This window comes from Eleutherodactylus coqui, chromosome 12, assembly GCF_035609145.1.
Source record: "Eleutherodactylus coqui strain aEleCoq1 chromosome 12, aEleCoq1.hap1, whole genome shotgun sequence".
NCBI lineage: Eukaryota > Metazoa > Chordata > Amphibia > Anura > Eleutherodactylidae > Eleutherodactylus > Eleutherodactylus coqui.
Window position 1 is genome coordinate 16,882,765 of NC_089848.1, and position 13,130 is coordinate 16,895,894.

The 13,130-nt window shown below is 48.6% G+C and overlaps 1 protein-coding gene across 1 annotated transcript in view; it reads left to right on the forward strand.

The window, feature by feature from the left end:
• ANLN (anillin, actin binding protein) overlaps positions 1-13,130 on the forward strand; it is an 83,442-nt gene that overhangs the window by 54,510 nt on the left and 15,802 nt on the right. Inside the window, exons 13-17 of the mRNA XM_066585402.1 lie at positions 519-654; positions 2,555-2,728; positions 7,281-7,407; positions 8,042-8,090; positions 8,181-8,237. Coding sequence (XP_066441499.1) covers positions 519-654; positions 2,555-2,728; positions 7,281-7,407; positions 8,042-8,090; positions 8,181-8,237 — 543 coding nt within the window. The remainder of the gene's footprint in view (positions 1-518; positions 655-2,554; positions 2,729-7,280; positions 7,408-8,041; positions 8,091-8,180; positions 8,238-13,130) is intronic.

The window sequence follows — 13,130 nt, forward strand, 5'->3', positions numbered from 1 at the left end:
TTAAGTCAATGGAGAGGGGCGGGGGAGCGAGAGGAGAGATCTCCTGCAGCCTCCTTCCCCCCTGCTAGCTGCTATTTGAGCGAGCCAGCACTACTAGCTACAGAGACGTGTGTCGGACATAGTTTGCCTGACATTCGTCCCGTCTAAATAGACCCTTAGTTTACGTAACAATTCCTTATAATGGTGGTGGGCCTTTTGCATTGTATTGCCGCAGAAACTGAACAGGACGCCACAACCGTGAGTTGAATTTATAGCTGGTGGTCAGCAGAATCAAATGTGCATTGTTGTAGTGGGACTGGAGCACTGACTTGAATGTGAGAACGCACAGACCAACGCATGAGGTGTCATTCAGTAGTGGCTCCACAATCCACAGCTAGTGGCATTCTGCGGTGTGTACAGACGGATACACATGCTACAATATAGAACAATGACAGTTTCTCATTGGCTGAGCCAACCAGATTAAGAGATTGTTCAACATATTTCTGGCTGTTGAACGTTTCTTGTTTAATTCGGTTTAGATGCTGAATGATGAGATAAGCCTGCAGCAAACTGTGATTCACCAAGCCAGCCAGGCTCTGAATTGCTGCACAGATGAAGACCATGGCAAAGGTTCCCAAACAGAAGCAGAGGCTGAGCGCTTGTTGCTGGTAGCAAGTAAGGTTTCATTAATGTGTGCTCACACTTCACTTCAGCTTTTGTGTGTTTTCAAAAAGCAAAAACGTAGATAAAATGCTTCTTGTGGTCTTGTCCTAAAAATAAAACTTGAGGAGAACGTGACAATTAGATCTTGGTGTCTTGTGTTTCTAATACCTATTTTTTCCCACATATTTTTTAATGGTTAAAACAAAACTTTGGAAAAGTGCGTATTTTTGCATTTTGTTTTTGATCTCATCCAAAGTTTGACAGTTGTAAGAACTGTCTATAAAGTGACCACCCATACGTGCTTTCACGTCCTGGGTGTCTGGGCTTTAATCTCCAGGGCCATAGAAATGCGCTCGCCCTGGGGATTAAAGCGGCGGGGGCTGTATATGTGACAGCTCCCTGCTATCGGCTGCCAGAGGTACCAGAGAACATGGATCGGTCATGGAGGGAATGAATAACCCCCGGACACGCGATTGCTGTTATCCAATGGACTAGTAATTATTATGATAAAATAGTACCAGTCTTTTTGGTGGCGCAATGCGCCACTGGCTGAAATAATAAAGTGAAAGGGATTGGAGTTGTAACCACACGGCTGATGTTATAGGACCTGTGATGACATTACCGTTATTGCTTACATGCATACGGGGCTGCTAGTTCAGGATATGTGATAAGGGGGCGGCGCTAAGTCGGGGACTGCACACATGACTGTGACATCACAGGACTTATCAGCACATGGCTGCCATCCGGCTCTGCAGGTTTTTTAATAAAGTGAAGCAGCACCTGTGATGTCACTGTCATGTGATCACGGGCAGAGCATGTAACTCACAGACAAGTGGTCATTAGCACTTTGAAAATGGCGATTGCATAAAGGGGAATTAAAGTTGAAGTTTCAGCTCCCTCACGGATTGGATCCATGAGGGAAGCTGAATCTACACTCCCCTGCCCTACGATGTCCTGCAGCATTCTGGTCCTTCCAGGACTTGATGCTGTTTTCTGCGCATGTGCGCCAGATGTAAAATGTCGGGTGCATGCGCAGACGACCGGGGGGCCCTGGAGATTCAAAATCTGCATGGTTCCGGCTTGTATGAGTAGCCAAGAGCAGGAAGATGTCACCGGGGACCGCTGTATGTGGTCCCTGGTCAAATTATCACCGTTATCAAATGGATAATGGCGATCATGTAAAGTTAAAAAAAAAGGTTTTTATCTCCCCTCATGGATAATATGGGGCTGCAAAGCACTTGGTGTAAAAACAATCAGCCTGCAGCTTATAAGAGAAAACCTTATTAAAATGCTGCTAGTGTAATTACAACTTTTTAATATTGAATCTTGCTAAAGGTTTCCAGAACTATGTTGCCTTTTAGAGGTCACAGTTAAATTACAAATGCAAAATTATTCATAAGCTAATATGTAAATTTAATATTGTTTATATAAGATTAGAACTTAATTAGTCGGTGGTTTTTTTTCTGTGTTTTTGCCCCAAAGTGTACATTACAGCGAGCTTGTTTTACTAGAACAGAAATGTCTGATAGATGTGGGACCCACGTCTACCTTCAGAACTTGTTCTCCCTGGCTCACCATCTAACCGATCTGCAATGCCGCAAACCTCAGGCAGAACTGTCTGTTCTATAGTATGCTGTATCCCTAACTCCCATATAAGTCAATGGCAGTTGCTGAAACTGTAGCACAGTGAGCTCTAGTGCTTCTGAGTGCTTAAAAAGTTTCTTGTTTTGCTACGCTCCTTATGTAACTCCTATTTACCCTTATGGGAGTTACATAAACCTATAGAACAGCAGTTTCCATAGTTGTGGCTGCTTACAGCATACCTATGTACCCCTTTGAGTGTTTTATAACAGATAATCTTCAATGTGCTATCTTGACTTTTGACATATAACACCTTGAATGTTTTTACTAGCTGAAAAAAGAGCCGCACTGCTTGCTGTGATGAATAAACTGAAGAGTGAAGGACCTCAAAAGAAACCAACTTCCCACACCAGTGAGAACACTCCAGCAACAGGTCTTGTATCTGTTTCAGAAATATTCCTGCCTCTTAAAGCAGACTTTGTATGCAGCGCCTCTCAAAGAACAGGCAAGTGCTATTATCATTTTCCTGTTTGTTTGGTTTTTTTTCCCTTTGGAATGAATGGTTATTTATTTTGTTTTTACTGTGTGTGAAGAGTTCACTTTCTTAACAATATCATGTCCACGGGAAACTTTCTGGCCCGCGCGGACTTTTCATGCAGAATCCCGCAGCGGATCCCTTCTTTCCCGCAGACATGAGGCCAGAAAATCCTATTATACTTATCTCCCCTTCATCGCAGCTGGATCTTCTTTCTTCAGCCCGGCGGTTGTGCGCGGCACACCGGAAGCGTGCCCCACGCATGCGCCTTGCACTCTTTTTTTTTTTTTTTTTCTTCTTCTTCTTTTAATTCCTTCGCTTCCGTGGCAGAACAGAAATTCAGCTGCGGGTGTGCTGCAGGTACGGACAGCTTCCATAGGCTTCAATAGAGGCCGCAGGAGCCGTCTGTGTGCCAGATCCAAAGGAAAATGGAGCATGCTGCGATTTCTTCCCGTGCGTGTGACCCGTACGCCATGAAGAAATCCCATCCACATACTTTTAGCTGCCCTACGGATGCTAATGCATCCCTGTGGGCAGCAAGACGCACAGATCTCCCGGGCGGGGGCCACGCGTGTAAGTTGGGCCTTAGAATAGGTAGATATCAGATAAACTGGACTTCTCATTGTTGGTTTGCTTTGTTGCCAGTAGGTGGCAATGTTGGGCTGTAAATAATGATGCACATTCATTTCTGCAGTGGGTAGAGGTTAGAAAAAGAGCTGCGGTATATCAAAAGATGCCATTTAATGTACAAATTGCATGTCTGTTTTCTGCTTGACTGCTGCTTCCATTAAAATTTAAGTAAAACTCTTAAGAGGAGACTCCCAGGGTTGCCTGCCTTGCTGCTGGATTGCTTTCTATTTGTCTACAAATCGATGTAGGCACGGGTCCAAAAAAGTCTTAAAAAAGGTAGAGTAGGGAAGGGTCAGCATGTTTTATATACAGCATAAGTACATCTGTAACTGCGTGACAAGGCAGTTGTATTTGCCTTCTGAAATGGTTAACACCCTGTTTGTGCTCTACAACAGCTCTTCTGTCTGTAACTGCAAATTAAAGGGGTTTTCCACTGAACTACTTACTATTGATGACCTATCATCAGGATAAGGTCATCAATAGTTGATCGTCGGGGTTTGGCACTCAAAACTCCAACTGATCAGCTGTGCAAGCGCATGGTGTCAGCGCTGCAAATACAGAAAGGTTGGAGCGGAAGCCTCCATGCTGACCTTAGTGTAGTGGCCGGTGCTTGTAGCTGCAGGCTAGGCTCCCATTGAAATCAGTGGGAGCCTTGCCTGCATTTACAAGTGCTGGCCTCTATAAGGAGGTCGGCGCGGAGGCTCCCACGCCAACATCTGTGTATTTTGGAGCGGAAGTCTCTGTGCCAACCTCCCATGTAGTGTGCGGCGCTCTTGTAACAGCAGGCATGGCTCCAATTGATTTCAATGAAGGCCGAACCTGCAGTTACAAGCGCCGGCCATTATACGGTGGTTGGCGCGGAGGCTTCCGCTCCGACCTGTGTTATTGTGGCGCTTACTGGTAGCGTCTGCTCAGCTGATCGGTCGGAGTCCCGAGTGACGGACCCCTGCCGATCAACGATTGGTGACCTATCCTGATGATAGGTCATCAATAGTATTTCAGTGGAAAGCCCCTTTTAAGTTTCCATACTTTGCAGACTGACAGAAATGGAACATTCATAAGCCTTTATTTCTGTGAAGCCACAGCTCTTCTTTTTTATAACACCAGTATTTACAAACCAGTTGTTTATAGATAGGCGATAAGTGTTTACGAGTTTAGAGTTCATGGGCACACGGAGAGAACATTGTTCTTTCTCTTTACAAGTCACTGGTCAGACCACACATGGAATATTGTGGACAGTTTTGGGCCCCGGTACTCAAGACGGACATATCTGAGCTTGAGCGGGTACAAAAATGGGCAACCCAGAGAGGTTATCAAAATTGGGATTATTCTAGGCAGGGCTGTCCGTTATCACCCTTGCTATTTGACTTTGCACTAGAACCACTTGTGCAAAAGCTAAATGACCCTACCACGTACAAAGGCATAAAAATGGGCGACCAAGAGCTTATGATTACCTATTTGCAGACATACTGTTATTTCTAAAAAAAAAAAACCAGAACAACATTTAAAGACACTGCTGAAAACCATGAATGATTTTGGAGACCCCTCTGGGTATCACCGTAACGCTCTAAAGAGCGAAATACTGGAGCTAGGCTCCCCCTGCCTACTGGAGTTATGGACATCATTAGGCTGGCCAAATACTATAGTAAAACCATTCATCAAATATCTGGGTGTTTAAATAAGAAAAGCCCCAAGCTCTTTGTGCACGTTAAACTATATCCCATTTGATAAAATACAGAAGGAATTGAAGCGTAGATGCACCTCCCATGGTCCCTGCTGGGGTGATGTCATCCCATCAAAATGATGAGCTTTGCAAAACTTCTGTACCCAATGCAGACAATCCCCTTGCTACTAAAACATAAAGATGTGAAACTTCTAAACTCGGCATTCACCCGTTTCTTATGGGTGGACAAGCACGGATATCATTACAAAAAAATGATGCTAGATAAAGAGGAATAAGTTTCCCAAACATATGTAGCTATAACATAGCGCGTCTCACAAGACATATACTGGATTGGATAAAACAAAAGGATGCATATTCCTGTAGGAAACTAGAATCAAACCTAGCAACTCTTTGGAGTCTATTTGCGTGCCTACACATGCCAAAGTCTAAACTACCTGGAGACATTAAGAGATTGCAGCTGTTAAGAGACACCATAGTAACCTGGAAAGGGTTAAGGAAGGCGTTTAACCTACCTCTTTTAATATCCAAGCACATGCCACTGATGGGACACCCTGAATTTCACAGGGGGCGAGATGACAAGGTTTTCAGTGATTGATTTGCAGGCTGCATTACAACAGCAGGGCAGTTCATGCATGAGGAAGACCGGAGATGGCATACACAGAAGGAAATTCATGACAAATATAAGATGCCCAGCGCACAATTCTTACAAATCAAACAAACCCTTTCTTTCTGTAGAGACACAAACTAGTGAATTTAACCAGAGAGGCCCCGACCAATGACTTTGATGCGTTGATTGCGCAGGTACAGCAAACGCCTTCCTGAATGGAGTGCTGGTCACTCGTGCTCGGCCACTGCTCCATTCTATCTAATTGTGGCTGGGTGCAGAGAGTCCGCTATAACAAAAGAGGAGTAACGTAGTAATCACATTCTTGGCATTAGTCGGGGTCTTGAATGGGGAGACCCCCACTTATCAGACTGATAAGTGCTTTCTGGTTCAACTCTTTTAAAGGCAACCTGTTGTCACCTTTTAGCCCTGTAAACTAAGTTTTGGGAGCAACAGAGTCCAGGGAGTGGTCTTTGCAGCTCATCTCTATGGGAGAGCGCAGACCAAGTCTGTTGAAAAGGGTCACACTACGTGTGCGTCACCTTGGAGACACAGTGCTAGAACAGCGCTTGAACCATGTGCCTTTACCCTTAAAGTATGTTTATATGGCAGAATCGCTGCATCATTTTCCATGGCAAAATCTGCTTCCTGATGTGTTTTTGACATGGCTCTGCATGCAGATTCTGCCTGGTCAATGGATAAAATCCCAAAACGACCTTCCAACGCGTAGATGATAGTTTCTGTGTCAAGAATTGAGATGATCGGACTTCTGTATGCAGATTTTGCCTATTGACAGGACATAATCGGCATACAGACCTGTGGCAAAACTGTCACTTTTTTTTTTTTAAGGCTGAATTAGCCATGGAAAATTCCACTGCAATTCTGCCATGTAAACATGCCCTTAAGTTTTTTTGATCAATTAATAATGCTTGCTGGGTTAATGGTCAATAACATAAATATTAGGCAGTTAGGCCTCATGTCCACGGGGAAAATCAGGCCCGCCACGGATTCTCCATGGAGAATCTGCAGCGGGTCCCTCCTGCCCCGCAGACATGGGCGCTTAAAACAGGAATTTAAAAGAATGAACTCACCCGCAGCGGATCGGGAAGGTCTTCTCTTCTTCACAGCCGGATCTTCTTTTTCGGCCGGCGGATGAACTCGTCACGCCGGCGGCGCGCGCATGCGCCGGGCACATCCGCTGAGCCGAAGCAAGAAAGATCCGGCCATGAGGAAGAGAAGACCTTCCCGGTCCGCTGCGGGTGAGTTCATTCTTTTAAATTCTTATTTTAGGTCTCCCGCGGATCCGGACAGCTTCCATAGGCTTCAATAGAAGCCTGCGGGAGCCGTCCCCGCGGGAGACCCGCACGAAAATGGAGCATGGTCCAGATTTTTTCATGCTCCATTTTTTTTTAAAATCCCTTTTATTGACCATCTGCGGGTATTTATCTACCCGCGGGTGGTCAATGCATCCCTATGGGGTGCGGATCCGCGCGCGGGAGAAGAGTTAAAATCCGCTGCAGATTTTAATTCTTTTGCCCGTGGACATGAGGCCTTACTCTTTTGAGAGTCTCTTCAGACTTAAGTTGTACATTTTTACCTTTCAGAGTCTGCAAACTACTACTTCTTCGTAATTATCCGATCATGTGGAGAAAACATGATCGCTACTCCTCTTGCAAGTATTTCCAGTTCAATGAAAGGAGATGCTTTGGCTTTCCCAACTACCTTCACTCTGTGAGTAATCATCAGAAAACCTTTCAGGCTAAGAACTCTTTATGGAATCTTAAAGGGATTTTCTGGCCTTTTTTGATCTGATGACCTATTTTCTGGAGAGGTCACCAGCAGTTAATGGACATGGCTCCACCGCTTGAGACCCCAGTCCATCAGCTAATCATCTGGTCTGCTGTCACTTCAGCGAGCCAGATGTTATCAGCACTCAGCGCAGCAAATGGGAGCACCGGCTTCACTTCCACTGAAATCAATGAGCGCGCCACGCTTCTGTTCCACTTTCTGCTTCTTTTACAGTCCGGACGTCACATCCTATCATGATCATAAAAGAAATAGGAAGTGTAAGAAACATGGCGCTACCACTGATTTCAATGGGATTGAAGGCTGCACTCTTACTTCCTGCGCTGACCGCTAATGACTACGTCCAGCCCGCTGCAGTGACAGCGGACTGGACGATGAGCTGATAAATAGGGGTCTTGAGCGGCAGATCCCTGTCCATTAACTACTGATGACCTGGGTAATCAGTTCAGAAAGCCCGGAATACCCCTTTAACTCTAGACAGTGCAGTGGAATTCTGGACGTATTGTATTGTCTGACATTGTTTTAATTAAAGTGTTAATTATTTAAATTGATTTTGCAGGGAAGATGTCTCTAATGACTTTGAAGTCTACATAGATGTTTACAGTTTGGTAAGTTGGTAGTTTCAAACTTTTATATAATCTGTGTTTACAAATATATTTAATTTATGAGCTAAACTTATTTTTTACTGCATATTTTAGGCGCAAAGAAAAGATGATCCCACATCTGATAAGAGGAAAAAGACTGTGAAGTCAAAGGTAAGGTTAAAATTTCTAAACCATACATTTCAATTCAGCTTTTAATGAGAACTATGCCTGCAATTACTAGTGCTGGCAACTACACAGGAGTTGGAGTAGTCTGCTTTTGCTCCATATTTCTCGTCTGTATCATTGGGGACACAGCTCTTACCTTGGGTATAGCTTCTGCCACTAGGAGGCGACACTAAGCATAAAAGTGTTAACTCCTCCCACTAGCTATACCTACCCTGCAAGCTGCATGCTAGCTCGGTTTTTAGCTTGGTGTCTAGGAGGCAGGACTGTCTGCCCGGTCCACTCAGAAGAAAAGGAGGCACACTCGGCCCCCAAACTGAGTGTGACCCACCAGCCACAGAGCCTCCCTTTCTCATGGTCCGGCATCCCCTGCCCATTCAAAGGCAGGCGATGGTGGGGAGAAGCTCTGCTGGAGCCGGGAAGCCACCCTACCTCGGTCAAGAGGTAAGTATGTGGTTTTATTTTGTTAGTCCGTTGCCGTGCGGACTGTAACCAGGTGTGTTTTTAGCTTTGCCCGCGCCTAAGGGCCAGTGTATACTGCGGCTTGTTGTGTGTTGATCGCGCTTGGTATGGGCCGCGCACCTGGTGCAGCCTGCGGCTCTAGTGTTGTCCCTGCTGTTTTTGGTGTGCTGGCCACTTGTGACTTGATGCCCGCGTTTTTCTGTGTTTGGCGCCTTGTGTCACCCGTGGCTCCTGCAGGGCCCCCTGCGGTTCTGGCTGCCTGCACAGACCCTGATGCGGTCCGATTGCGCCCGCGGCTTTGGTAGGGCCGCTCGCGGTCATCTTGTGCCGCCCGCGGGCTCTTGTTTTTGTACCTGCGCCATGCGTTGCCCGCGGCTCTGGTGCCACCGCCTGCGGCTGCTTGTTTGGCCTTGGACCGTCCGGCGGGGGCCGCCTGCGGCTTTGTGTGCAGCCTGCAGCTCTGGCGGGGGCCGCCTGCGGCTGCTGGTGTGCCGGCTCTGGCGGGGGCCGCCTGCGGCTGCTGGTGTGCCGGCTCTGGCGGGGGCCGCCTGCGGCTGCTGGTGTGCCGGCTCTGGCGGGGGCCGCCTGCGGCTGCTGGTGTGCCGGCTCTGGCGGGGGCCGCCTGCGGCTGCTGGTGTGCCGGCTCTGGCGGGGGCCGCCTGCGGCTGCTGGTGTGCCGGCTCTGGCGGGGGCCGCCTGCGGCTGCTGGTGTGCCGGCTCTGGCGGGGGCCGCCTGCGGCTGCTGGTGTGCCGGCTCTGGCGGGGGCCGCCTGCGGCTGCTGGTGTGCCGGCTCTGGCGGGGGCCGCCTGCGGCTGCTGGTGTGCCGGCTCTGGCGGGGGCCGCCTGCGGCTGCTGGTGTGCCGGCTCTGGCGGGGGCCGCCTGCGGCTGCTGGTGTGCCGGCTCTGGCGGGGGAGGGGGGGGGGCTATAGAAACATCTGGAGAGCTCCCCTCTGGCATCTAGGACATGCTGATCTGCTGTGAACCGCTCCCTTTCGGGTGGTCTCGGAACTGCAAGTCACCTTGGCTTTTTTTCTAGGAATCTCTACGGTTAGTTCTATCAGCCGCGTACGCTCAGACGTGGATAGCCTACAGGCATGATACCGGTTGAGACAGAGTGCCCTGCTGCCCCCTGATGGGTGCAGAACAACCCACTTTTCCCCTATATGGCAGATCGACAGATGCGGCCCAGAAGGAGAACTCTTAAGTCAGAGTAGTCTCCAATTTAGCTACTTGAGCATGTGCCATGGGTCGCATAAGGAAGTTAACACTTACAACGGAGTTAAAGGGGTTGTCCGGCCATAAACATTAGGTCTCATTACTTCTGTTTGCCCATTTCCATGCACTTTGTAATATACATTGTGCATGGAAAATGAAGCAAACAGAAGTTTTGGACTTACCTGAAGGGATGCCCCCCCCCCCCCCCCGTGTTGCTCCTCCGTCGTCCCTGGTTACCACAAGAATCTTCTCTTCTTCTTGTCGGGCCGCAGCAGCTCTTGTCGGCGCGGGAACGAGCCCCTTCTCATCCGCACATGCGCAGTTCTTCTCTCTGCAGCCGGGACCGATATACGATCTTCTTGTGTGCAGGGGGGGGGGGGGGGGGGGGGGGGGGGGGAGGAGGATGGAAGAGCCTCAGAGCAGGAACTGAGCTCCCGCCCCCTCTCTGCCTCCTCTCCGCCCGACTGCACTATTTGCAATGGGGAGAGCCGAGACGGGGGCGGGGCTAATTCTCGGCCCTTAGCCCCGCCTCTCGTCATTGAAAATAGTGCAGAGGGGCGGAAAGGAGGCAGAGAGGGGGCGGGAGCTCAGTTCCTGCTCTGAGGCTCTTCCACCCCCCCCCCCCCCCCCCCCCCCCCTTTGCACACAAGAAGATCGTATATCGGTCCCGGCTGCAGAGAGAAGAACTGCGCATGCGCGGATGAGAAGGCGCTCGTTCCCGCGCCGACAAGAGCTGCTGCGGCCCGACAAGAAGAAGAGAAGATTCTTGTGGTAACCAGGGACGACGGAGGAGCAACACGGGGGGGGGGGGGGGGGGCATCCCTTCAGGTAAGTCCAAAACTTCTGTTTGCTTCATTTTCCATGCACAATGTATATTACAAAGTGCATGGAAATGGGCAAACAGAAGTAATGAGACCTAATGTTTATGGCCGGACAACCCCTTTAAGTTGGATGGATCCAGGAACACGCGGTAATCCTCCTGCGTGCAGCCTGCATTATGCTTGCAGGAGACCGTGAGACAATCTATGCTTGTACTGTTGGCAATCCTTGGGGGTCGTCCCTTTTCACTACTGAGGTTACCTCGAAAGGGACCAGCGAGATACCAGTAGCGGTGGACCCTTGCCGTGCTCCCAATTTCTTGTGCTAAGTGGTTCATGCGATTGCTCCAATAGGTTGGTACAGGGCCAACCCGAGTTAGCTTAACCCGTCAGTCCAACTACAAGGCTAGACTTCGTTGGAAACCCAAGACGGCATGCGGTGGGCATTGACACAGGATTATGGGGCTGAAGGATCCTTTTCGCTTTACAGCTAACCAAGGGTCGACGGCACGGATGGGGCCATATGGGTACACAGCATTAGAGCCAGGCTGCGCTTCAGCTATGCGGCCTGGGACCAGAGTTCAGACCTTGGGTCTTGGGTCACCCACATTTTAGTGGTGGTCAGCTGCAAGGATGACTCCCTCAATGTAACCAGGAGCCTTTCGTCGCAAGTTCTTGCAGCGATGAGCAACGCGGGTCCTTGACCAGAAGCGATTATGGATCACAAAGTTTCTTCTTCATTGGCGTCCGGATGCGCCCCACTTCCGTCCTCGCGGTGGGACTGGAAAAGTGATATTGACAACCTGGAGTTATATGGAAGCTGACGTACGACTAGGTCATATGTTAGAAGGCATGCAACTCCCTGAAGTTTCGACGCTGATGGCTCCACAGCATTGTTTTGGACGCTGACTTTGTGCCGAAGGCTGTCATCAGGAGACGGTCGTTATCGACCGGGTGTATATTTCCCCGCTGACGCTGGTGTCAGGATTCACTTCAATGAAGTATCCGGTGGGCTCCTTTCTCGGTAGTGCCTCGTTTCGAGGAACGCTCTGGTGGCAAGTGGACTTGGTCTGACTACGCAACGGGAACTCCCTCAGGTAGCAGTTTTCAGGCGCGCTGCTGATAATTTCGGCAAATCTGAGGGGACTCATTGCACTGGCTCTGCTTCGCGGCAGTTCAAGGTTACAGTGCCAGGCAGTTAGTCTCAGGCCGTGTTACGGCTCATAGTACTCGGACGGCGGGTGCCTCGTCAAAAGCTCCTTATCGGGGTTTTTTTTCCCGGCGGATGCATGGGGCGGTTACTTGGGCACCTTTATGCTCCGTCTCTGAGCATGCGGGATGCGTAGGCAACCATTAATGTTAGTTGCAGCTAAGGAGCGGATTTGCTTCCTTACACATGCGGCGACTTATATTTCCCACCCCCTTGGGTACTGCTCTAGAACGTCCCAAGGTCAGAGCTGTGTTCCCCAATGATACAGACGAGAAAACTAGATTTTGTAAGAACTTACCGTAAAATCTTTCTCGTCTTGTTCGTTGGGGGGACACAGCACCCACCCAGTCTGGTATAGGACTGTAACGTATACTCCTCTTGTCTGGAGGGTCCTCAGTGCAGTCGCACACGGTGTTGGAAAGGGTTACAGTTCGTGAGTATTGTTTATTATCTATTGTATCCTACTGGCTACTCCTACTGCTTGCATACAAACTGAGCTAGCATGCTGCTTGCAGGGGAGTAAGCTAGTGGGAGGAGTTAACACTTTTATGCTTAGTGTTGCCTCCTAGTGGCAGAAGCTATACCCAAGGTCAGAGCTGTGTCCCCTAATGAACAAGAGAAATAGATTTTACGGTAAGTTCTTACAAAATCTAGTTTTTGTGTGTTTTGCCAGTGCAGTGGGTAACCAAACAGCTGATTGGAGTCCCAACAGCGGAGCCCAGCTGATCAGCTATTGATGACCTATCCTGAAGATAGATCATCAATATTAATTGACTTGAAAGGCCATTTAATTAGTTGCGGAGATATAGATCAGCAAAGTCAGATCCTAGGAATGAAGCAAATCTTTTAGTTGCAAGAAGGAGAAATTTCATGAAGACCACCTCTTAAAGGTGTTGTGCCATTGAAACATATCCCCTTTCCACAGGGCTTCTGTGGGTTTTCAGGTGAAGGAGTTAGATTAAAAACTGGTGTCACACATGGAATTTATTTTAATTAAAAAAAACTAAGCCAAATTTGAGGCCTGGGCCTCTAGTTCATTTTGGGATCCTACGCTACAGTACTGGTTGGACAGATCAAGTATATGCGTTTCGGGGAAGAACCCCTTCGTCAGTTCGGCTGGATAGGACAACAGGATGCCTAGGGGTGACACGATTACAAAGATGTATTGGTTAAA